At 36.7% G+C, this 26,600-nt stretch overlaps 1 protein-coding gene across 1 annotated transcript in view; it reads right to left on the reverse strand.

The window, feature by feature from the left end:
* Positions 1-6,011: 6,011 nt before the first annotated feature.
* The window catches only part of LOC148955901 (uncharacterized), a 37,239-nt gene continuing 16,650 nt past the window's right edge, over positions 6,012-26,600 (reverse strand). The window contains exons 3-4 of the mRNA XM_089093033.1: positions 18,293-18,411; positions 6,012-6,166 (exon numbers count right to left, since the gene is read on the reverse strand). Of these exons, the coding sequence (XP_088949159.1) occupies positions 6,012-6,166; positions 18,293-18,411 (274 nt within the window). The remainder of the gene's footprint in view (positions 6,167-18,292; positions 18,412-26,600) is intronic.

Here is a 26,600-nt window from a genome sequence, read left to right on the forward strand (position 1 = left end):
GAGCGAAAGTATAAAAGTTTGATGATGTATTTCTCTTCTTCTTAACAAGTACATTAATATCTTCCAAGATGATAGGACTCTATGACACAGAATTTATCGGTTTGAAAATATCATCTTGTGGTGTTATATTTGAATGTGCATTTTTATTATTGTCAATGGAACTTGAAGAAATTGACTGTTATCATTGGATAGTGAACTACAACATGTATGAGTATGATAAAAGCTTGTGGAGTACTATATTACATCGTATAAACAGACTGGGATTCTATGATAAAGTGATTACATCACTTAATAATAGTGGTCTGGAACTGAGAAATGTCCAGGAGGAAGTCAGGGAAATTTGCAGCTTTTTCGGGGTTGAAGTACTCTATGTAAAGGGTAATGTACCAACAGATAAAGTTTTAATTCAAAAGTGTGACCCTAGGACTCCACTTTTCAATCTAGAAGAATTTAAGTGTCCTAAATTTGAAGGGGTTTATCATCGTCCTGAAAGAAGAGGTCAGGTTCTTCGCGCACTGGATACCTAAGATCTTACCTGATCGTGATAAATGCATTAGATATGGTAAAAGCTATTCTATATCATGGGACCATCGTTTCTGGATGTTTAAGAGTGAACGTGTGTATGACTATGTGTCATAATATAATTTTTTATTAATATTCTACATAGCATTATTTCATTAAAAATATATTATGCCTTACATTGTTATATTTTCATTATTTTTATAGTAAGCTAGCATATTAACAGTTTAGAATGTATATTAAAATATCGGAGATTTGAGAAAAGGAATTTGCATACATCTATTGTCAGACACATGAGGTAACATTGACAAAATCTAGGTATCAGAATGAATTAATTCTTTATCAACATCCGTTGTTGGATATGTCATTATTTCATTATCAAAAAATTGTAAGTAGGTAAGTAAGTAAGTAACAAACTCTTTCTTGAATTCACCTCTTGGATACACAAAGAAGACATTTCATTCAAGAAAATATGAAAATATTTGTAAGTAAGTAACACACTCTTTCTTGAAGTCACCCCCTGGATACACAATATATATACTTTATTCAAGAAATTATGAAGAAATCGCAAGTAAGTAAAAAACTCGTTCTCGAATTCCCCATTTGGATGCACAATACAGAAATTTAATTCAAGAAACTATGAAAAAAAATTTACGTAAGTAAATAACAAACTCTATGCTTTTTATGCATCAATTGTCGGATATGTTGAATAAAATATGCAAAGTCGACAAAGCTCTATTTCATTTTTTAAGGTTAATTTAGACGAGGTTACGTGCGCGCACGTAACCTCGTCTAAATTAACCTTAAAAAATGAAATAAAGCTTTATTCATTAACTTTAGTGTTGCCAGTCAAAAGCTATGAGTTTGAGAAAATTGCCTGATTATCGAAAAATGAAGAAAAACCTTCCAAAAGTCAACAGGAATGGTATTGTCTTGAGGGGGGAATTTTCCATGGAGGAGGTGGAGGGTATTTTTACGTGAAAACAACTTCAACCATGCCCAGCCCCCCGCGATCAGAAATTAAATTATAAAAAAAGTTTTTTCAACTGAAAGTAAGGAGCAACATCAAAATTTAAAGAACGGACAGAAAATCGAGGCTGTTTCCAAAAGATTTAGGATTCATTAACATCAACACTAAAGTTTTGATGTTGCTCCTTACTTTCAGTTGAAGAAACGATATTCCAATTCTTGAATTTCACGAAAGAAATTCAAAATGCACTTTGAAAAACTAAGAGAATGTAACTGTGACAAAGTAAAGCACAACAAAACATTACTGAAATATTCCAACTCTTGCATTTCAATGAAAGAAATTCAAAATGAACTATGAAGCTCAACAGAATGTAACTGTGACAAGGTAAAGCACAACAAAACACTACTGAAATATTCCAACTCTTGCATTTCACGACAGCAATTCAAAATGAACTTCGAAAAATCAAGAGAATGTAACTGTGACAAGGTAGCACAACAAGTCACTACTGAAATATTCCAACTCTTGCATTTCAACGAAAGAAATCCGAAATGAACTTTGAAAAATCATGAGAATGTAGCTGTGACAAGGTAAACCACGACAAGGCACTACTGAATTATTCCAATTCTTGCATTTCAATAAATAAATTCAAAATAAACATTTAAAAATTAAGAGAATTTATCTGTGACAAGGTAAAGAACAACAAAACACTACTGAAATATTCCAACTCTTGCATTTCAATGAAAGAAATTCAAAATGAACTATGAAAATCAACAGAATGTAACTGTGATAAGGTAAAGCACAACATAACACTACTGAAATATTCCAACTCTTGCATTTCACGACAGAAATTCAAAATGAACTTCGAAAAATGAAGAGAATGTAACTGTGACAAGGTAAAGCACAACAAGTCATTACTGAAATATTCCAATTCTTGCATTTCAACAAAAGAAATCCAAAATGAACTTTGAAAAATCATGAGAATGTAGCTGTGACAAGTTAAACCACGACAAAACACTACTGAAATATTCCAACTCTTGCATTTCGCTAAATAAATTCAAAATTAACTTTTAAAAATTAAGAGAATGTAACTGTGACAAGGTAAAGCACAACAAAACACTACTGAAATATTCCAACTCTTGCATTTCAATGAAAGAAATTCAAAATGAACTATGAAAATCAACAGAATGTAACTGTGACAAGGTAAAGCACAAAAAACACTACTGAAATATTCCAACTCTTGCATTTCACGACAGAAATTCAAAATGAACTTATAAAAATTAAGAGAATGTAACTGTGATAAGGTAAAGCACAACAAGTCACTACTAAAATAGTCCAACTCTTGCATTTCAACGAAAGAAGTCTTAAATGAACTTTGAAAAATCATTAGAATTTAACTGTTAAAAGGTAAAGCACAACAAAAAACAACTGAAATATTCCAACTCTTTCATTTCAAGGAAAAAATCAAAAATGAACTTTGAAAAATAAAGAGAATGTAACTCTGACAAGGTAAAGCACAACAAAACACTACTGAAATATTCCAACTCTTGCATTTCAACGAAAGAAATCCAAAATGAACTTTGAGAAATCAAGAGAATGTAACTGTGACAAGGTAAACCACGACAAAACACTACTGAAATCCAAAATTGACCCCCCCTCCCCTGCCCTCAGAAATGGGGGAACGAAGGGCCTCTGAGCCTTCCCCTTGAGGCAGATCCCATTTATTTTCGATTCTGAGCATTTTTATTGTTCCCTCCAAAATTGACCCCCCCTCCCCTGCCCTCAGAAATAGAGGAAGGAGGGGCCTCTGAGCCTTGCCCTTGAGGCGGATCACGCTTTATTTTCGATTCTGAGCATTTTTGATTTCCCCTCCAAAATTGACCCCCCCCCTCCCCAGCCCGCAGAAATGGGGGAAGGAGGGGCCTCTGAGCCGTCCCCTTGAGGCCGCTCCCGGTTATTTTCGTTTCTGAGTATTTTTTGTTTTCTCTCCAAAATTGACCCCCCTCCCTTGCTCTCAGAAATGGGGGAACGAAGGGCCTCTGAGACTTCCCCTTGAGGCAGATCCCATTTATGTTCGATTCTGAGTATTTTTGATTTTCCCTCCAAAATTGACCCCCCCCTCCCTTGCCCTCAGAAATGGGGGAAGGAGGGGCCTCTGAGCCTTCCCCTTGAGGCAGATCTCTTTTATTTTCTAATCTGAGTATTTTCGGTTTTCTTACCACAATTGACCACCCCCCTCCCCTGCCCGCAGAAATGGTGGAACGAAGGGCCTCTGAGCCTTCCCCTTGACGCAGATCCCATTTATTTTGGATTCTGAGTATTTTTGGTTTTCCCTCCAAAATTGACCCCTACCCTGCTCTCAGAAATGGGGGAAGGAGGGGCAACTGAACCGTGACCGTGAGGCTGATCCCAAATATTTTCTATTTTTTGTATGTTTGGTTTTACCTATCAAATTGACCCCCCCCCTCCCCAGCTCACAGAAATTGGGGAAGGAGGGAACGTTAAACTATTTTAAATTTACAACACAGTCCAAAAATAACATGTGTATTATACAGTACACAATCACCCCATCTCCCCCAAAACACTTTTCAGCCATTTCTAGTTAAAAATTTTTATTTCTAAACTATTTTAAATTGACAACACATTGAAGTATTTGCAAATGCTAAACTCTTTTCTTTTTTTCTCCACCTTAATAGGATCAATTTCGGGAATCCTACACTCCAATTCGCAAATCTCATTACCTTTTTTTAAATGTACCAGTTTCTTAAGAATGTATACGTGAACTCATGACGTACATTCATTGTGCAATTGGCAACAAAAACAGAAACAAACCTGTTTGACCACATTATATCATTACGACCAAACTCTCAAAAGAAAAACTTGGAGTTGAAACAAACTTGTGTGGGGAATCCCCGTTTTAGCCCAGAAACCTGTCTGATTGGCCAAGAAACCTGCCTGGTTGGCCAATAAAGCTGTCTGGTAGGTTTTGTTTAATTCCATATTCAATTGACAACAATAGCAATAATCCGCCATGGAAAGGTGCCATGGAACGTAAAGGCCCAGAAACTTAGAGTTGGCCCAGAAACCTGTCTGATTGGCCCAGAAACCTGTCTGGTTGGCCAAGAAAGCTGTCAGGTAGGTTTTGTATAATTCGATATTCAATTGACAACAATAGCAATAATCAGTCTGGTAATCTGCCATGGAAAGGAGCCATGGAACGTAGAATAACATGGAGATTGCTATATGTCTACGCAAATCCAGACGAGGCACCCTACTTTTATACGTCCATAATATAGAGGGTTTGGTCGTTTCATGCAATCTCGTCCCTAATCTCGTCCTGGACTGTGTATATAGTTACTACTGGGGAGGTACCTAGGTTAGGTTAGGTTACATATTTAATATATGGTATGTTTAACCCCCCCCCCCTTATTTGCAAATATATAGCCCAAATGTGTTTGTAAACTATATATTCATCCTGTTTTATTTTATTTCATTACCATTAACCAAACTTGACTTGTTTAGCAGTATACAAACGAGTACGTTTAATACGCAAGTACCAATACCCCCCCCCCCCGGAAAATACCCCCCACGGAAAATACCCCCGCGGAAAATGATGATCGCTGATCAAAGTTTATGTTATTTGTGCCTTTCATTTATGTTATTTTACTGTGTACATGGCCGTAAATAGTGATCGCTGATCAAAGTTTATGTTATTTGTGCCTTTCATTTATATTATTTTACTGTGTTCTCGCCATATATTTGGCTTTAAAATACACTTATCTATCTATCTATCTAATACGCAGAGTAATTGTACCAAACACATTTTGCATGCAGACCCGCTATACCTCATCCCCTCCCCCCCTTAATGTGTAAATCTATAGCCGAAATTTATTTTTAAAGTAACGAAGAAACTAACGAAAAAACCGGTGTTTTCTTGAATTTTACACAGCGTAAACTTGAGTAAGTGACACATAATACAATTTTCATAGAGATTTCTTTATATAGAGGTAAATAATATGACATTGGGCTTCACAGTGTCTGCCAGCGGTGCTGATATCTGTTTCTTGGCCCTTCAGCCAGGAAGAGAGAGGGGGTACATGGGGGCCATTTTGTGCTTTCACACATCCTTCCTTTTTAACTTCCCCAGGATCTCCAGGTACCCATCTAGAGCTGGGTTGATTCTTGCTGATCTTAGAGTCACGCTACTGACCCCCGTTCCATACCAAATAACCAGCAACGCCAGGACTCGAACCGTTCAAAGGACTCGAACTCGAACTCAATAGTTCAAAGGACTCGAACTCGAACGCCAGGTCCTCGCTGACAGAGGATTCATGTCTATCGTGCCAACCTCTCGGCTAGGATGGCTAATATAAAGGCATTTCTTTTAAATATTTCTTTAGATAAAGGAAAATTATATGATATGAGGTAAAAAAAAAGAAGATAAGGTACTTTTCTATGGCAGATAGATAACAAGCGTGTCACATCTAACCGTTAGAAAAGCATAATTACGGCCAGTATTCAAAACTTAAACATTTTTATCCTTTATTTTTGATACCTTTTTAAAATCAATAAAAATTTCAGGCGACATCTTCTTTCTTAATGCTTTTTCAATAAGCTCTTCTCCATTGACCTGTATCCGTAAGTGAGGCTGAATAATGAAAATTCCGTAAAGTGATATTCCTGAAAAAAAAAATAGAGTGAACACAAAGATAAACATTGACTAATAAGCAAAGTTGTGACTCAAAAAACATTTCGTTCTTTTTACTCGCTTAGAATCAGAGGCAACGCTATAGCGTGGCCTATAGTAAAAGCCATACGTCTCCAATGTTTCATTATTATTGCTTTTTTTCCCAGAGGTACTTTATATGGAAGGAGTCATCATATAGACTTCAGAGAGGGCTCATTCGATTGTGTATCGGAAGTTCTAGTGCCTTTTTTAAGAGTCAAAAGTGGTCGGAGGGCACCTAGCCTCCCCTCCCCCCACACGCCTGTTTTTCCCCAAAAATTATTTTAAAAAACTTTTTCCACAAAATAAGTTTTTCAAAGAAAGGTAAAGTAAACTGAAAAAAATATACATGTTTTTACTTTTATAACTTTAATAAATCAAATAATATTAACATTCTGATTGCTAAATATCAATATATGTATAAATAAACTGACTATGCTCATTCATTTGTATTTTTGCAGTAAAGTGCAAATTATGTTCTGGCCTTGGGAAAGCATAGGGGTTATGAGCCCAACTTATGTTAATTTCTGCTCGTTTTGAGTTTGACTCGGTTATTTATTGTAATTTCTGTTGTTTCGGGTGCCATTTATTTATCGATGCTGATTTGTGGTAGTTTCACGCTTGGTAGATTATTTGATTTTATTTTTGCTCATTTTTTGTTTAATGGAGTTTGTTTTATATTGACATAGTCTTTTCAGGGAAAAGGGAAATAATACTTTAAATCTGTTCGTTTTCTTAAGAATTTATAGTTTGGCCTGCTATTTGTATACTGGACAAAAATTTTCAACAATTTTTAACAACAAACACCCTTTTAAAAATCTGGACTCAAATAATAGTGTTTAATTTATTTTCATAACTCCTCCAGTTGACCTGAAATGGAAAACTGGATACTATTCGCAAAAAAAAAGATCTCTTTACTATCCTTGATAGCTGGGATACACTTACGCGCTTTTGATTTGGTTAAATTTTAAGAGCAGAAATATCCCCTAAAGTTTGAACATAATACCCTCAGTCTTTCTTGGGATACTGCTGAGATGCCTAATTGGGAATTAGCATTAACACAGTGCATTTTGATTTAATCTTATGGCAACATTTAGTTTTTAAACATAAAGGCAAATGGGAGGGTGGGTGTGGGATTAGTTTTCCTCCAATCACTTTCGACAATTAAAAAGGGTATCAGCCCTTTCTATTTTCAATCGAATAAGCCCTTTTAAAAGTTCCTACGACAACTCCTTCGATACAAAGTGCCCTGGTCTAAACAACAACAACAACAAAATAATACATTATACCCACATCAATCTTTGCTATAAAAATGTCAAGCCTTCCAATCAATTTCGACCATTAAAAAGAGCACTAGGCCTTTCGGTTTCTAATCGAATGACCCCTTTTTGAGTTTCTACGACAACACTATCTATAAACGCCTTATATGCCCCCAGGGCATAAATTACGACCCTTGCCTTGAGGGCTCTGAGGGTAGTTGTCATCCTCTAAGACCTAATTTCCAGAACTTTCAACTACTTTAAACAAAATGGCTTTCTCAAAATTTTAATTGGATGTGTTTGGGGAAATTGTGGGTGCGAGAGAGGCGTTAGTCGCTCTCCAATCACTTTCAACTATTAAAAAAGTTACTAGCCCTTTCAATTTCCAATCAAATGAGCTCTTTTGAAGCTTCTAGGACAACGCTTTCAATAAAAACCTTATTTGCCTCAAGGGCACAACTTACAACCCATGCCCTGAGGGATAGGGGGGGGGGGGGTTGTCATCCTCAGAGACCTAATTTGCAGAACTTTCTGCAACGCTGATCAAAATGGCTATCTGCAAAATTTTATTGGATGTGTTTGGGGGAATGGTAGGTGTGAGAGGGGGGTTAGTCACGCTAAAATCACCTTCGACTATTATAAAGGGCGCTAGCCATCTCAATTTCGAATTCAATGAGCCCCTTTTGAAATTTTTACGACAACTCTATCTATAAAAACAACCTTTGCCCTGGGGGCTCTGGGGGAATTTCCTCCTCAAAAACATAATTTCTATTTGGAAATCAACTACGATGAACAAAATGACTATCTCAAAATTTTTATTGGAAGTGGAGGGGAAATGGTGGGCGTGGAAGGGGTGTTAGTTGCCTTCCAATCGCTTTCGACCACAGTTTATATAATTATCCAGTATGAGCTTTCCCTATCTCACCCATTATAAAAACCCGGACCAAGGTGCGAGTGCTCCAGAGAATGTTTTTGCGGATAGAAACATAAGTGGCATCAGATCTTTTGACGGGTAGACAAGTCAGACGCGAAACAATCGGAAACAAGTGGAAACCCGCCATTACGAATAATGCACTTTGTAACCCTCTTGGACGCGAAACTTACAGTTATAATAGAAATAATCGGAAACAAGTAACCCGCTAATGCAGAAAGAAGTGGGAGGAGCTTTTTGTTCGTACCGAGAATGAAGACCAGAAATGATCTGCGATAAACTTACTGTATAATTCAATAAACTGTGCTTTCGACTAATAAAAAGGGCACAGGCCACTCGAATTTCCAATTGAATGAGCCCTTTCCGAAGTGTCTGCGACAACTCCTTCGATACGAAGTGCCCTGGTTTAAAGGAAAAAACTAATATATAATACATTGTGCCAAAATCTTTCTTATATGCCCCCAGGGCATAACTTAAAACCCTTGCCCTGAGGGTTGTGGGGGAGTGACCTCCTCAAAAATATATTTTCTATCTGGAAATCAACTACACTAAACAAAATGGCTATCTCAAAATTTTAATTGGATGTGTTTGGGGAAAAGGTGGGCGTGAGAGGGGGGCTAGTTGCCCTCAAATCACTTTCGAGACTATTAAAAAGGGCACTAGCTACTAAAATTTCCAATCGAATGAGCCCTTTTCGAAGTTTCTACGCCAACTCCTTCGATGCGAAGTGCCCTGGTCTAAGACCAAGAACCAAAAAAGACAATACATTGTGCCAACATCGTTCTTTACTTAGGCAGCGCTATTGCGCTGTCTATGATACATCAGATAAAAATTTAAACATAGCAATTTTGTTAAGTTTAGTTCAAAGATCATATATCAAGAAATCCGTGGTCAACACAACCCCCAAGGGCCCGGGGACAGGCGTTGTAAATTATACCCTGGGGTAATATATGGTCCTTATATGGCTCGTATAAACTACAGAGAGGGCTCATTTGATTGGAAATTCAAAGTTCTAGTTCAGTTTTTAAGAGTCAAAAGTGATCAGAGGCCAACTAACCTCCCCCTCCCATGCCCTTTTTTACCAAACCCATCCACTAAAAATTTTGAGATAGGCATTTTGTTAAAAATAGATCACACATCTTTTAAAAAAAACTCCGGGGTTGACAAAACCCCCCAGGGCCCGGAGACAGGCGATGTAATTTATGCCCCGGGGGCATATAAGGCTCTTATAGAAGGGATGCTCGTATAATATTCAGAGAGAGCTCATTTGATAGGAAATTGAAAGTTCTACTTCACTTTTTAAGAGTCAGAAGAGATCAGAGGGCAACGGCCCCCCCCTCCTACACACATTTTCTCCGAATACATCCAATAAAAATTTTGAGATAGCCATTTTGTTAAAAATAGTTCAAACTTTATATAACAAAACTCCAGAGTTCAACACAACCCCCCAAGGCCTGGGGATATGTTTTGTAAGTTATGCCCTGGGGGCATATATGGTTCTTAAAGAAGGAATGCTCGTATAAACCTCAAAGAGGGCTCATTTGATTGGAAATTGAAAGTTTTAGTTCACTTTTAAGAGTCAAAAGAGATCAGATGTCAACTAGCCCCCCCCCCTAGAGCCCATCATTTGACTGTAATTCGGAATTTTTAGTGCCCACTTTAAGAGTCAAAAGTGACTGGAGGGCAACTAGCCCCCCACTCACGCCCACCTTTTCCCCAAACACATCCAATCAAAATTTTAAGATAGCTATTTTGTTCAACGAAAGGTATAATTTCCTGAACTTTAAACTGCACGGAACAAAAAGGCTATCTCAAAATTTTGATTGGACGAGTTTGGGGAAACGTGGGCGTGGAAGGCCCCCTTTTCCCTAAATGCATCTGATCAGAATTTTGAGACAGAAATTTTGTTCAAAATAGTTTAAATATCAAATAAAAAAAACTCAGGGGTCAACAAATCCCCCCAGAGCCTGGGGCAAGTGTTGTAAGTTATGCCCCAGGGGCAGATAAGGTTTTATGTAAGTCGTGGTCGTATAAACATCAGAGGTGACTCAGTCTATGGGAAATTGAAATTTCTACTTACCTTTTTATGCCTCATCAAAAGTAATCGGCGGGCATATACCACCCATCCTCTTTTCTCCAAATGCACCGATCAAAATCTTAAGATAGCATTTTTTTTTAAATTTACCAACGATCAGATGACAAAAATTCAAAGTCCACACACCCTCCCCCCCCCCCCACCAAAAATGGGGAAGGGTTGTAACTTATGCCCTGGGGGTATATAAAATTTTTACGTAAAAGGTGGTCGTATAAACTTCGGAGGGGACCCAAATGATTAGAAATTGAAAGTTTCTTGTTCCCTTTTTAAGTTCCCTTTAATGCGCGAGAACTGAAAAAGAGTTGATCCGTGCAGTCGAACATAATGTAAGTTTGATAGAAAAGTGGATTAGGTTGAATAAGATGAAAAAAATTTTAAGAAGTGTAATTTGGTGTTGTTTGCTCGTTCTAAAAAGTATTATCTTTGGGTAGATAAGTTGAGGCGCGGGAATTCATTTATTAATAGAGTACGCTCGACTAGGTATTTAGGGATTATTGTAGATGAGACGCTTAGTTTTTCAGATCATATAAATTGTAAACATCTAAAATTGCCCGTAGTGTTGGAATTATTAGTAAATTGAAGCCCATTTGTCCGAAAATTGTCCTTAGACTTTTGTATTTTTCACTTGTCCAAAGTTATCTTTTATATTGTTGTTCGGTATGGTCTTCAACTTTTCAATCCCATCTGAAACCCCTTAGAACTGTGCAAAATTCTGCCATCAGGATTTTAGAAAACTATGGACCAAGGGATTCCGTGAGAAATGTGTATTTAAAATTGAATATTCTTCCTCTAGCAGGTATATTCCTTTTTTATCGATCTATGTTAATGTTTGATATTATTAATAACCTTACCTCAAAATGTTTTAATGGCATGCTTATAACAGGTGTGGATTTTCACAATTGTAATAGAAGAAAATATGCAGATGAATTTCGGCGGCCGCAGTGTGAAACAACCCGGTCACAGTTCTCTCCTCGGCATGTTTTGCCGAGCTCCTGGAGTCATTTACCAATTGGGGTTGTGCGTGAGTCTGTGTTGCCACAGTCACAGGTTTCCTGTGAAACTTCACAGGTTTTTTTATGGTCACTGGTTCACAGGTTTTTGCCACTGAATGGTAGAAAGTCACAGGTTTTTGCGCTAAAGGCTCCTAATATCACCTAATATTCTGCTAAATGTTGAATTTTGTAGAGCTCACATTTTCAAATTATTTTTAGTGGTTTTGAGACGACATCTATGTATCATAAATCTAAAGCTTCATCACATTAATCACAAGTGACAACCATGGCCATTTTGAAAAAAACATTTTGAATTGAATTGAAAAAGACAATAGGTCGGAGTGAAAAGGCTTTTATATTATTGAATTCTTTCCCTGTATAAACCAATTTGCAGAAATTATCTGTCTGTTATTATATTGTAAAAAGTGTCTTTTAAGCTTCTTTTATAAGTCTTTTAAACCTTGCTATACTGGTTAGAGTCTTTTGTGCATGATACAATAAAGTACATTACCCATATTCCAAAGAGGATTGGAGAACTTCATGGCCACCAGAAGTTCGCTAAAATTGAAGTGAAACAGTTGCTATTGGTGGTTTCTACGAGATGGCTCAGCTTTGAAGCACCCATCAGACGGCTATTAGAAACCTGGAAGGCCTTGTTATTATTTTACGGCGGTCACGCGTTAGACGAGGGCACTGCAGACAAGGCGAGCAAGGAGAAGGCACTCAAAATATACAACGCTTTAAACCATCCTGTCACGAAGGCCTCTCTCTATTTTCTTGCCCACGTTCTTGGGATTACCAACTCCCTAAACACTAACTTTCAGAGTAGTGACACAAGAATCCGTAGGCTGGTGAGCAGCTTCATTGCGACGTATGCGATATTACTCCAAATGTTCATAAGAAAACGCCTGATACTGGTAGCAAAATCACCTTTCTCCATAGATCTGGTTCCCACGAACTATTTTGAACTGGATGACATGAAATTAGGCACCAATACCGAATGTTATCTGGAGGAACGTGGATCAAGGATTGCTGAGGACTCACTCAAAGCCTTATGGTCAACTGTCTGAGGTTCTGCAAGCAGATGAGACAAAGAATAAGCTGGGAAGATCCAATTTTGTCCGATCTTAAGATTTTGGATCCCTGCGTTGCACTCGGATCTGAAAAGGTGTTCATTATTCGCATTCTCGTGCCCTTTTCTACGCTTCTGGGAAGCGATGCAACGATTGTAGAACGCAAGAGAGAAAGCATTGGCCGTCAGCTGCAAGAGCTCAGGTTGAGCCGAGCTGATCTTGGTCAAGATCTTGTGGACCAACCATCTGGTTTCTCGAAGAGTATTTTGCATCTAAAGAACAGTATTGGCGAAAAAAAGTTTGCTGATCTGTCGACCTTTATGTTGCACCTCTGTTGTCTTCCCAATACAAGCACTGCTGCAAAGCGACTGTTCTCTATCCTGTCGCATATGAAAACGAGACTGCGTAACAAGCTGAACACCGGGACAGTTAGTGCGTTGATGATGACCAAACAGTTAGTTGGTAAAGCCGCTTCCTGGACTATTCCAAGCAATCTACTTGATAAGGCTATCAAATTGGGAGAGGCAGTTTGTAATAAGGAAGATCCTCGTTGTGCTGAGCCTGACAGCTCACACTCCGACACTGAATAGACTACTGACTTTGATGGGGTGAGTATTTCGTTGCTTCTATGCATTCCAGCTCCAATGAAATGGTTCAGCTCAAAATTATTCCTCGTACCAACGATAATTCATCCTTTTTTCCTTTCGAAGAGAACAATTGTCTTTTCTCATTAAATCGTAAAGACATGAGAGGGAATGGTTACTGATTGATAAAAATAAATCAATGACTTATCTTACGGTAGATACTCGGCCAAAACGATGGAATGAGCTTCAAAAACAGATTAAATAAAGATAATTTGATCACAAGTGAGGTTTGAAGATGTACTTTAAGGAGTTAAAGGATTCCAATAAGCTTTTCTTTAAAGCGCGAGAGGATTTCGAGTTGTTTTTTTTCAATTCGATCTTATAAGGTTGATAGAATTTTCAATATTACGAAAGAAAAAACTTAATATTTATTCAAGAAGAATCAGATTGTAAACAGATTATTAAAAAATTATTAGATTATTAAGATTTCAGAAAGTTTCCCGTTTATTTTCTAAAATGGGTCTTTTTCTTAATGTTGAGAATTGTGAGTTTCTAGCTTTTAATGGTTCAACTTCCTCTAATGTTCCCTTAGTTCGTCGTGGTTTTTCTATACCCTCTGTTCCTGTTTTTCGACGGTTGGGTATCACTGTTACTAAATCAATTTCTAGCCTTCGCCAGTACACTGTTCGTGATGTTAAAAAGGAAATTCAAATTAGTTTTTCTAAGATTGCTGCCGATCGAGGGAAGTATAACCGACGAGAACTCGGTAGGCTACATTCTACTTTTTGTGATCATTCTATCCTTTATCTTTTTGGTATTTCCCCTTTTAAAGAAGAAAGACGTTAAACATATCCGGTCTTTTTATTTCAGATATTGCAAATTCTACTTTATCTCCCCCCCCCCCTTGGCATAGTAGTGGTAAAATAATTTGTAAGTTTGAAGTTCTCAATATAACAGGAAAGTTGGCTGTGCTGCAAGGAAGGCATTCGGATTCATCTTTTTGTCGTTTTTCGCCTTATCATCCTTTGGTCCGTCTGTTCGGTTAATTTCATTGTAGTGTTTCTTACTTCATTTTTTCTCTTTTTTTTCCTTGTCTTACTTACAACTATGTTTATGACATGGGTTATAAGGTCATTATTATTAATATTAGGGATATAACTGAGAAAAACCATGTAACTAGAACAGATCTACACAATACAGCGTAAGTTGATTTAATTGTTTTGGTCCAGAATCAGCATTGCCTGAGGACATGTTTTAGGTTTTCAAACTTCTTGCTGTAGGATTTGCTATAGTATTTAGATAAAAAAATCTCTTTACATTCGAACAAATTTCTCTCCAGCCTCTAAATATTTTCTTTCAACCTTCAAGGAAAATTTTATACATCTGAACCTAGCATTAGGTAACTGTTGATAGTATCTGTCTCTTTTGCAGGGTTTGAGCTACAGGTGGAATTTATAATACCATGACTCGGATCAGTTGTGACTTATCAGCCAATAGCATTATATCAACCAATGAAATCAACCAATTATGACTCGGATCAGTTGTGACTTATCAATCAATATCATTATATCAACCAATCAAATTTTTGTGTTTTTGTGCCAATCTTGTTTTCCAAGACCCGAAGAACCTTAGTAGTGACAATTGTTTTTTTTTCATTCGAAAACGTCGCAACATTTACTTGAGAATCATAAGCAAGCGGTCTAGTTTAAACCTTGTGTGCAAGACGAACGTGGCTGGCTAATTTTCAGTACCTATTGCTTTAGAGTAGATTCCAAGTAATCTACTGGATAAGGCTATCAAATTGGGAGAGGCAGTTTGTAATAAGGAAGATCCTCGTTGTGCTGAGCCGGACAGCTCACACTCCGACACTGAATAGACTACTGACTTTGATGGGGTGAGTATTTCGTTGCTTCTATGCATTCCAGCTCCAATGAAATGGTTCAGCTCGTAATTTTTCCTCGTACCAACGATAATTCATCCTTTTTTCCTTTCGAAGAGAACAATTGTCTTTTCTCATTAAATCGTAAAGACATGAGAGGGAATTGTTACTGATTGATAAAAATAAATCAATGACTTATCTTACGGTAGATACTAGGCCAAAACGTTGGAATGAGCTTCAAAAACAGATTAAATAAAGACAGTTTTAATCAGAAGTGAGGTTTGAAGATGTACTTTAAGGAGTTAAAGGATTCCAATAAGCTTTTCTTTAAAGCGCGAGAGGATTTCGAGTTGTTTTTTTCAACTCGATAAATAATTTCTTAGACCACACTGTTTTTCCATTTACAAAAAATTAAACAAGAAAAACGGGTTTTAATTTATATAAAGCATTGAATACAAACACTTAATTAAACAAAAATACTCCAAATATTTCCGCCCAACATCCAGGAGCCTTTCTCAACGGAAAAAAAATGAAACAAAAAAAAGTTTTTTTTTTAAAAACCTTAACTTACATCAGCATAAAAAAATACTAAACAAACAAAAGAAAAATTATAAATAAATAGGAAAACAAAACTCACATTAAATAAACACTTCCATTCACTGGAGTAAAAACAAAATCAAATGTTTATATTGATTGGAACACGCCTTCTCACAGTATATAAATGGAAATCTATCAAAAAATGAAAATATATTTATACTTAATATTTATACCAGAATACATAGCAATGAACTAATTTTTATTAAGGATATTCTAGTAGGTAATGGCTATCCGGAAAATATTATTTCTCAAATAATTGAAAAAAGGAAAAAAAGTCGACGGAAACAAAAATATTATAAGAAGATGGGTCAAATCAAGAAACAAATTACATAACTTTGCCTTTTATCCTAATTTTGCCAAAAAAATTAAGAAGAGAATTAAAAAAACACAATATAAATACGGCATTTAAATCAGGACAAACTTTAAGCTCTTTGTTAAATAAAGGGAAAGACAAGGTACCGAGAAATTTGCAAAAGGGAGTATACAAAATTCCATGCTCTTGTGGTAAATTTTATGTGGGAAGAACACAACAGATTTTAGAAAATAGGCTACAGCAACACAAGAATGCCATAGATTGCTCTCTAAAAGAAAACAAAACACCAGAAAAGTTTGAGTCAGCTGTTGCAGAACATCTTTATAATTTTCCTCATCACATTATTTTATTTGATCAAACAAAAATAGTAGATACGTCTGTAGGACTTTTACAAAGCTTCAGGGAAATTATAGAAATAAAAAAGATAAACTATGGGGGTATTAGTAACAATAGAGATAAAGGGGATTTTAGGATCAATTCGATTTATAATAGTTTAATTAAAAAGCAGGTAAGATTTTCAACCAGTACTGATTTTAATGATAGTTCTGATACGAAAGATGACCTTGCGGACAAAGGTCAGACTGGGTTAAATGCTGGGAAAGGTAAACGAACTGCAGCTAAGCTTGCAAGCAAAAGAATCCGTTCAATTTATAATTCAAACAATGGGTGATAAACTTGTGAGATCTAATTAGGGGTTATGGGCCGGGGGTTAGCTGAACTTTATTGTTTTAGTTTAAGTATAAATATATTTTCATTTTTTGATAGATTTCCATTTATATACTGTAAGAAGGCCTGTTCCAATCAATATAAACATTCAATTTTGTTTATACGCCAGTGAATGGAAGTGTTTATTTAATATGTGAGTTTTGTTTTCCTATTTATTTATATTTTTTCTTTTGTTTGTTTAGTATGTTTTTATGTTGATGTAAGTTAAGGTTTTTTAAAAAAGAACTTTATTTTTGTTTCATTTTTTTTCCGTTGAGAAAGGCTCCCGGATGTGGGGCCGGAATATTCGGACTATTTTTGTTTAATTAAGTGTTTGTATTCACTGCTTTATAGAAATTATAACCTGTTTTTCTTGTTTAATTTTTTCAACTCGATCTTATAAGGTTGATAGAATTTTCAATATACGAAAGAAAAAACTTAATATTTCTTCAAGAAAAATCAGATTGTAAACAGATTATTAAAAAATTATTAGATTATTAAGATTTCAGAAAGTTTCCCGTTTATTTTCTAAAATTGGTCTTTTTCTTAATGTTTAGAATTGTAAGTTTCTAGTTTTAAATGCTTCAACTTCCTCTAGTTTTACCTTAGTTCTTCTTAGTTTCTCTATATCCTCTACTCCTGTTTTCCAATGGTTGGGTATCACCTTTACAAAATCAATTTCCAGCCTGCACCAGTACACTGTTCGTGATGTTAAAAAGGAAATTCAAATTTTTTTTTCTAAGATTGCTAGCCGATCGAGGAACACATCACCGACGAGAAGTGGGTAGGCTACATTCTACCTTTTGTAATAATACTATCCTTTACCTTTTTGGTCTTTCCCCTTTTAAAGAAGAAAGACGTTAAATATATCCGGTCTTTTTATTTCAGATATTGCAAATTCTACTTTATCTCCCCCTCCCCCTTGGCATAGTAGTGGTAAAATAATTTGTAAGTTTGAAGTTCTCAATATAACAGCAAAGTTGGCTATGCTGCAAGGAAGGCATTCGGATTCATCTTTTTGTCGTTTTTCGCCTTATCATCCTTCGGTCGGTCTGTTCGGTTAATTTCATTGTAGTGTATTTTACTTCATTTTTTCTCTTTTTTTTCCTTGTCTTTTATTAGCACTATTCATTTTGCATCAGACCAGTCATTGAATATTCATCTTCTCGTTTTGCTTGTGCTCCAATTGGCCAAATAGCTCGTTTTCAACGTGTCCAAAACAGAACAGTTTGTGCAGAACTTTCTAGCAATTCTGATGTCAAACCCCTGCAGTTACTCCAAGATGGTTTCAAAATCGTGTCCATGTCAGTGTTCTACAAATACATGCATTTCCTTCCATCTTATGAGGCATTGAAACTTGTTCCGGACAGAGCAAAGCCTTTGCGATCAACCCGCCAACTTGACAGGACTACCTTGTGCAGGGTACAGCCTTGCAGGAAAACAAGTTTAGACCGACGATCCACCACCACGTGGAATTGCCTCGTTGCAGAGTTAATGCCAGAAAAGCCTTCTCTTGAGGCGTTCAAGAGAAGGTATAATAAATACCTAAAAAATTAAAACGATGTACCTGGGACTTGCGGCATATCATCACGTGCTATGGATTCGTAAAGCCTGTAATAAAAAAGACTGGGATGTACAAAAAGACAGCTTACCATTTACAATTGCCGGGAACAAAATATGAAAAGAAAAACTTGTTGTCCTCCAAAATAAGGCCTCTGAAAGCCAATATAAGGTTTTCACTACTATTGAAAGTGCTGTCATTATAGTCAAGCTGAAAAGTAAAAGCAATAGAGTCGAGTATTAAATAATCACTAACTTTTCCATGGTCAACATACACGGAAAGACGTTAAGCACCACCATTATCAGATATCAAACTGTTCGCGGTATCAAACTGTAAGTAAGGTGGGACCTGGCTCAATAGTAACCGAAAGTCTAAAAACGGAATTTTGATACCAATAGATACATCAAGAGAATTGTATTTTTATGCTGATTTTAAATATAGAAGTTTCATCAAGTTTAGTCTTACCCATCAAAAGTTACGAGCATGATTTTCGAAAAAGGTAACACACCCTAAAATTCTATCGAAAAACACACCATCAGATTCAGAGTATCAGATAACCCTACTGAAGAGGTTTCAAGCTCCTATTTGCAAAAATGTGGAATTTTGTAATTTTTTGCCAGAAGAAAGATCATAGATGTTTTTTTTTATTTTTTATTATTATTATTTTTTTTTCTTCTGGGGGGGGGGGTGATTGTATCGACCCAATGGTCCTAGAATTTTGCGAGAGGGCTTATTCAATCGGAAATACAAAGTTCTAGTGTCTTTTTCAAGTGACCAAAAAATTGGAGGGCAACTAGGCCCCCTCCCACGCTCATTTTTCATCAAAGTCACCGTATAAAAATTTTGAGACAGCCATTTAGTTCAGCATAGTCGAAAAATCTAATAACTATATCTTTGAGGACGACTTAATCCCCTACAGTCCCCGGGGGAAGGGCTGCAAGTTATGAACTTTGCCCATAGTTACATATAGTATTTGTTATGGGGAAGTATATAGACGTTTTCAGAGGGGAGTTCTGGTGGGGGTCAGAAGGAGGGGATTACGTGGTAGGATCTTTCCTTGGAGAAATTCTTCATGGGGAAGAGAATTTCCATGTAGAATTTCCATGTTTTAAATAATGCTGGATTTCCCAGCATTATTTAAAAAACAATCAGAAATTAAATAAAAAATAAGTTTTTCAACTGAAAGTAAGGAGCAACATTAAAATTTAAAACGAACAGAAAATATTCCGCATATAAGGGGGCTGCCTCTCCTCAATAGCTCGCTCTTACGCTAAAGTTTTTTTTAATTTTAAAATAGGTTATTATTCTAATTAAATGAGCTTTTGTCATTCAGGAGTCATTCTTAAATAACTGGAAGAAAAAAATAATCAAACTTAGGTTATCATAAGGTTGTTATTAGTTAAAAAAAGTAAAATTAATATGCAAGTTTCGTTTTTATTATTCATGAATGGTGAGCCAAATTCAAAACCTGCATTAATTCAAAAACGTTCAGAAATTAAATTAAAATTTTTTTTTTTTTAACTGAAAGTAAGGAGCGACAATAAAACTTAAAACGAACAGAAACTATTCCGTATATGAAAGGGGCTGTCCCCTCCTCAACGCCTCGCTCTTTACGCTAAAGTTTGACTTTTTCTCAGAACTCTACTTTTTAAAACAAAAAAAAACTTTAGCGTTAAGAGCGAGGCGTTGAGGAGGGGACATCCCCTTTCATATACGGAATAATTTCTGTTCGTTTTAAGGTTAAATGTCATTCCTTACTTTTAGTTAAAAAAAAGTTTTTTTATTTAAATAATTAAGCATCGCATTCTAAAAGCTTTGGTTTGGAATATTTTGGTCAGTAAAGAATGTAGATGTCACTAAGATCGTTTTTTTTACTTTTTTTTGAGGCTCTAAAACTGATAGTTTTCTTAACATGTGTTATCGGTCGCTAATACCACCTTGGCATTGTCAGGTGAAACAAAAGAAAAATTCACCCCTAATATCTGTCCTCGGAAATCGTCTATCAAAAGTCAATTGCTGGCTGTCTACATTCTCAATTGTCTCAAAACTGTTCACTAGCCATTTAAACTATTGGATAAAAGTATCATCTGATAGGGTTGTATCGGGGACACTAAACAATCCCCTTGGCTTAGACGGAGTGTACTTTTGTGTAGCTCTCATTTACATTTATATGAATCTGTCAAGCAAAAAACATTCTTGGGACGCTGCATGGCAAATTTTGCTCTGTGATACATATTTTATTAAAAATAAGTTTTCGTTTTATGGAAACACGGTAAATTTTACTTTTACTGATACCTGATTTTGATATATGTATGATAAATAATAAAATCATTAAGAATAAACAAATATAGGTTCGACTTACGATTTTTTTTTCATTAAAACTAAACGGATAATGTTCGACACCATACAGATTAATAACTATGCGAAAGAATTATGCGTCATCTTATGCAAAAGCAGAGCAAATAATTGCTTACTATAACTCATGCAGATTTCGGATTTATGTGCAGCAAATCAGAGGCAACGCTATAGCGTTGCCTATAGTAAAGGCCATACGGCTCCAGTGTTTTATTATTACTATTTATTATTTTTTTTTCCCCAGAGGCAGTTCATATGAAAGGGGTCGTTGTAGAAACTTCAATGGGGGCTCATTCAAATGGAAATCGAGAGTTCTAGTGCCCTTTTTAAGGGTCAAAAGTGATTGGAGGGCAACAAGCCCCCCACGCGCCCATCATTCCCCCAAATACATCCAATCAAAATTTTGAGATAGCCATTTTGTTCAGCGTAGGTGATTTCCAGATAGAAAATATGTTTTTGAGGAGGACGCTCCCCCATAACCCTCAGGGCAAGGGTTTTAAATTATGCCCAGGGGCCATATAAGAACGATGTTGGCACAATGTATTATTTATTATTTTTTTCCTTTAGAGCAGGGCACTTCGTTTCCAAGAAGTTTATTATGTTTTTCGAAGAAGAAAGAAGAAACTAGAAATTATGAAGAAATTAGAAATTACGAAGAAGAAGCAATTATGTTGCTGAGGAGGACACTCCACCACAGCCTTCAGAGCAAGGGTGGCAAGTTCTGCCCTGGGGGCTTATGAGGTTTTTATAGAAGGCGTTGTCGTAGAAACTAAAAAAAAGGCTGATTTGATTGGAAATTCAAAGAGCTAGTGCCTTTTTTAATTGTTGGAAGTGATTGGAGGGCAACTAACCCCCCTCTCGCGCCCACCTTTCCCCCAAACACGTCCAAGCAAAATTTTGATATAACCATTTTATTCAACGTAGTTTTAAGTTCTGGAAATTAGGTCTTTGAGGATGAAAACCCCCTCCCCCCACAGCCCTTAGGGCAAGGGTTGTAATTTATGCCCTGAAGGCATATAAGGTTTCGTACAGACAGCATTGTCGTAGAAACTTCAGAAAGGGCTCATTACATTGGAAATTTAAATGGCTATTTCCCTTTTTATTAGTCGAAAGTGATTCTAAGGCAACTGACACCCTTTCCACGCCCACTATTTCCCCAAACTCATCCAATCAAAATTTTGATATAGCCATTTTGCTCAACGTAGTTGAAAGTTCTGAAAATTATACGTTTGAGCAGGACACTCCCCCGCAGTCTTTAGGGGCAAGGGTTATAAGTAATGCCTTGGGGACATATATGGTTCTTATGGAAGAAATGCCCATATAAACTTCAGAGAGGGCTCATTTGATTGGAAATTGAAAGTTCCAGTTCGCTTTTTAAGCGTAAAAAGTTATTGGAGGGTAGCCAGCTTCCCCCCCCCCCAAACCTCTTTTTCCCAAATGCATCCAATAAAAATTTTAAGATAATCATTTTGTTAAAAATAGTTCAAATATTATATAACAAAAATTACGGTGTCAACACAACCCCCCAGGGCCTGGGGGCAGGCGTTGTAAGTTATGCCCTTGGGCATATATGGGTCTTATGGAAGGGATACTCGTATAAACTTCAAAGAGGGCTCATTTGATTGGAAATTGAAAGTTCTAGTTCACTTTTTAAGTGTGAAAAGTAATTGTAGGGGAACTAGTCCCCCCCCCCGCCCCGCCCCTCCACGCCCTTGTTTCCTCAAACCCATCCGATAAGAACTTTAAGATATTTTTCTGTTTAAATAGTTCAAAGACCATATAACGAAAACTCCGGGGTCGACGCAGCCTCCCAGGGCCCGAGGGCAGGTGTTGTAAGTTATGCCCGGGGTTAATATATGATTCTTATTGAAGGGACATTCGTAAAAACTTCAGAGATCGCTCAATGATTGAGATGAAATTGAAAGTTCTAGTTCAGTTTTTTAGAGTCAAAAGAGATTGGAAGGCAACTAGTCCTCCCTCCCCGCCCACGTCCCTTTTTCCCCAAATGCATCCAATAAAATTTTGAGATAGCCATTAAGTTAAAAATTGCTCAAAAGTCAGATAGCAAAAGCTCAGATGTCGTTACAACCCCCAGGGCCCGGGGCAGGCGTTGTAAATGCTCTGGGGCATATATGAATCGTATGAAAGGGATGATCGTATTAACTTCAGGGCTCATTTGATTGTAAATTGAAAGTTCGAGCTCACATTTTAATAATCAAAAGAGATCTGAGGGCAGCTAGCCCCCCCCCCCCATGCCTTCTTTTTCCAAGCCCGTCTAAATGAAAATTTTGAGATAGAACTTTTCTTAAAAATAGTTCAAAGGTCGTATAAGAAACGATTCCGGTGTCAATACAACCCCCCAGAGAAGGGGTTCTAAGTTATGCCCTAAGGGCATGTATGGTTCTTATGAAAGGGATGCTCGTATAAAATTAATAGAGGGCTCATTTGATTGGAGATTGAAAGTTCTATTTCACTTTTCGAGAATCAAAAGATTTAAAGGAAACACCCCTCCGCCCACACCGTTTTTTCCCCAAACCTATTAACTACCAATTTTGAGATAGTCAGTTTTTTGAAAATTTTTCAAAAATTAGAAAAAAAAATCTCCACCCAGGGCCCTAGAGAAAGGCTTTGTAAGTTTTGTCCTGGGGGCGTATATGGTTCTTATGAAAGGGATGCTCGTATAAACTTCAAAGGGGGCTCATTTGATTTGGAAATTGAAAGTTCTAGTTCAATTTTTAAGAGTCAAAAGATATCCGAGAGCAACTAGTCCCCCCAACACACACCCTTTTTTCCTCAAGCCCATCTGATAGAATTTTTATTGTAGCCATTTCATTAAAAATAGTTAAAAAGTCAGATAAAAAAATTCCTGTGTCAACGGAACTCGCCAGGGCCCAGAGGCAGGCGTTATGAGTAATGCTCTAGAGGTATATATAGTTCTTATGAAAGGGATGCTCGTATAACTTCGGAGAGGGCTCATTTGATTGGAAATTGAATGTTCTTGTTCACTTTTTAAGAGTCAAAAGAGATCAGAGGGCAACTAGCCCCCCCAACCTCCACACCCTAAATGCATCAGATAAAAATTTTGAGATAGACAATTTGTTAAAAATAGTTAAAAGTTCTGATAACAAAAAACTCCGGTGTCGACACAACCCTCCAGGGCCCGGGGGTAGGAGTTGTAAGTTATGCCCTGGGGGCATATATGGTTGTAATGGAAGGGATGCTCGTATAAACTTCCTAGAGGGCTCATTTGATTGGAAATTGAAAGTCGTAATTCACTTTTTTAAGAGTCAAAAGTGGTTGGAGGGCAGCTAGCCTCCCTCCACATTCCATTTATTTTTTTCCCAGGGGCACTTCATATACAAGGGTTCGTCGTATAAACTTCGAAGGGGGCTCATTCGATTGGAAATTGAGAGTTCTAGTGCCCTTTTTACGAGTCAAAAGTGATCGGAGGACAACTGGCCTCCCAAGCCCTTTTCTCCAAATACATCTGATAAAAAATTTGAGGTAGCCATTTTGTTAATAATAGTTCAAAGATCATATAACAAAAACTCCTTTGCGTATGGTGATTTCGTTAAAAATAGTACAAAGGTCAGATAAGAAAAACTTCTGTGTCGACACAACCCCACCAGGGCCCGGGGAAGACGTTTTAAGTATTGCTCGGTGGGCATATATGGTTCTTATGGAAGGTATGCTCGTATAAAGTTTGGAAGGCTCATATGATTGGAAATTGAAAGTTCTCGTTCGTTTTTTAAGAGTCAAAAGAGATCGGAGGGCAACTAGCCCCCTCTCCAGGCCCTTATTTTCCTCAAACACATCCGATAACAACTTTGAGAGAGCCATGTTTCAAAATAGTTCAAAGGCGAGATAACAAAAACTCCGGTGTCAACACATCCCCCAGGGCCCGGGGAGAAGGCATTGTAAGCTATGTCCTGGGGTCGTATGTGGTTCTTATGAAAGGGATACTCGTATAAACCTCAGAGAGGGTTCATTTGAATGGAAATTAAAAGTTGTAGTTCATTTTCTCAGAGTGAAAAAAGATCGGAGGGCAACTAGCCCCTCCCGCCCTTTACGCCTTTCGGTTTATCGGATGGATAAATCCATCCAATAAAATATGAGGTGACCATTTTTTAAACATAGTTCAACCATCAGATATTAAAACTCCAGGGTCGACCCAATCCCCCCAGGGACAGGCGTTGTAAGTTATACTCTGGGGATATATATGGTTCTTCTAGAAGGGATACTCGTATAAACTTCAGAGAGGGCACATTTGATTGAAAATAGAAAGTTCTAGTTCACTTTTAAAGAGTCAAAAGAGACCGAAGCTCAATTAGTCCCCACATGCCCTTTTACCCAAAACCCATCCGATAAAAATTTTGAGATTGCAATTTTGTTAAAAATAGTTCAAACATCAGATAATAAAAACTTCAAGGTTGACACAAGCCCATTTTTTCACTTTGATATTGTTACTTTGATACCAGTTTTGATACTTTGATGAATATTTGATTTTTTTTTAAGTTTTCAATAAGGAATTTTTAAAAACTTTCCGAAAAATAAGTGTCTCAAAGAAAAGTAAAGGCAATTTTAAACTTAAACTCAGCAGATACAAATACCGTTTAAAATTCAGACTCAAAACGACAAGAAATAACTACTAAAGAATAAACGAAACCCAAAACGAACAGAAATTAAATAGACAATCATAGCAAAAACTTACAGCAAGTAATAATATAAATGAATAAATAGATCTTAAAGCTACTAAAGCGTAGAGTTAATAGGAAAGTCAAGTTTGAAACGAAAGAAAATATTTTCCTTTAGAAGTATAGGTTAAAGAACACTTAAAACAAACTGAAATTAAATATACATTAAATACGAAAATACACACAATAGATATTAATGTAAATTAATAAATAAATCTTAAAACGAGTGAAACTTAAATTGAATATTTAAATCAAGCTTGAAACAAAAAGAATCACTACAAACAAGAGTTTGGGTATGACCTCCTTCTCTCGCTGTAAAAGTCTAAAACCTACTGCGTCATTGGCGCTTTACTGGAAACTATATGCGTCTTTAACAGTCTTGGCAAGTATAAACAACATCAAATTGAATATTTGATGCATAATGATATTAATTGTTGAAAGATCCATCACTTCAAGAATTTATTTCAATGTAACTTTATTTTTATTTTCAATGCTGTAAGAACTGGAAAAGAAAATATATAAGAGCTATAAATTATACTAAATATTTGATGTATAATGATATTAATTGCTGAAAGCTCATCAGTTCAAAATGTTACGATAATTTTAATGTTTATTTTCAATATTAAGCACAAAAGAAAATATTTGTCATAAAATTGGTTTTTTGGGTTGTTCGTTTTGGGTTTCATTAATTCTTTAGTAGTAATTTCTGGTCGTTTTGAGTTTGAATTTTAAAATGGCCTGTGCTTTTCTTTGAAAAACTTATTTTTCGGAAAGTTTTTTTTTGATGAATAGCCAGAAAAACTATAATCACGCTTAATACTTTCAATACACTAATACTAAATATTTTCACGACTAGGCCCATTGTGCCTGAAAAATATCACTGCTGCTGCCACAAGTAACACACTCCCGCACTAAAGCGCCTTAGACCAACTAAGCTGTACATGCTTTCCTTTCACCGTGATGAATTTAGAGCTTCACTCTTTTTTCCCTTCAATGTAGTTCTAACCTCCTTTAAATCCTCCCTTATAACCACTTCCTACCATTCCATTCGGAGACGACCTGCATTTTGGAGACTAACTCTTCTCCGAATGGAGAACTTCGGAGACATGAATTTCGGAGACTACCTCTTCCGTCTCCATTCGGAAACAACCTGTATTTCAGAGACTACCCCTTCCGTCTCCATTTGGAGACAACCTGCATTTCGAAGACTACCTCTTTCGTCTCCATTCGGAGACGACCTACATTTCGGAGACTAACTCTTCCGTCTCCATTCGGAGACGACCTGCATTTCGGAGACTACCCCTTCCGTCTCCATTCGGAGACAACCTGTATTTTGGAGACTACCTCTTC

This window comes from Artemia sp. Qi Xiang Cuo, chromosome 1 (assembly GCF_049724085.1).
Source record: "Artemia sp. Qi Xiang Cuo chromosome 1, ASM4972408v1, whole genome shotgun sequence".
In the NCBI taxonomy this organism is placed as follows: domain Eukaryota; kingdom Metazoa; phylum Arthropoda; class Branchiopoda; order Anostraca; family Artemiidae; genus Artemia; species Artemia sp. Qi Xiang Cuo.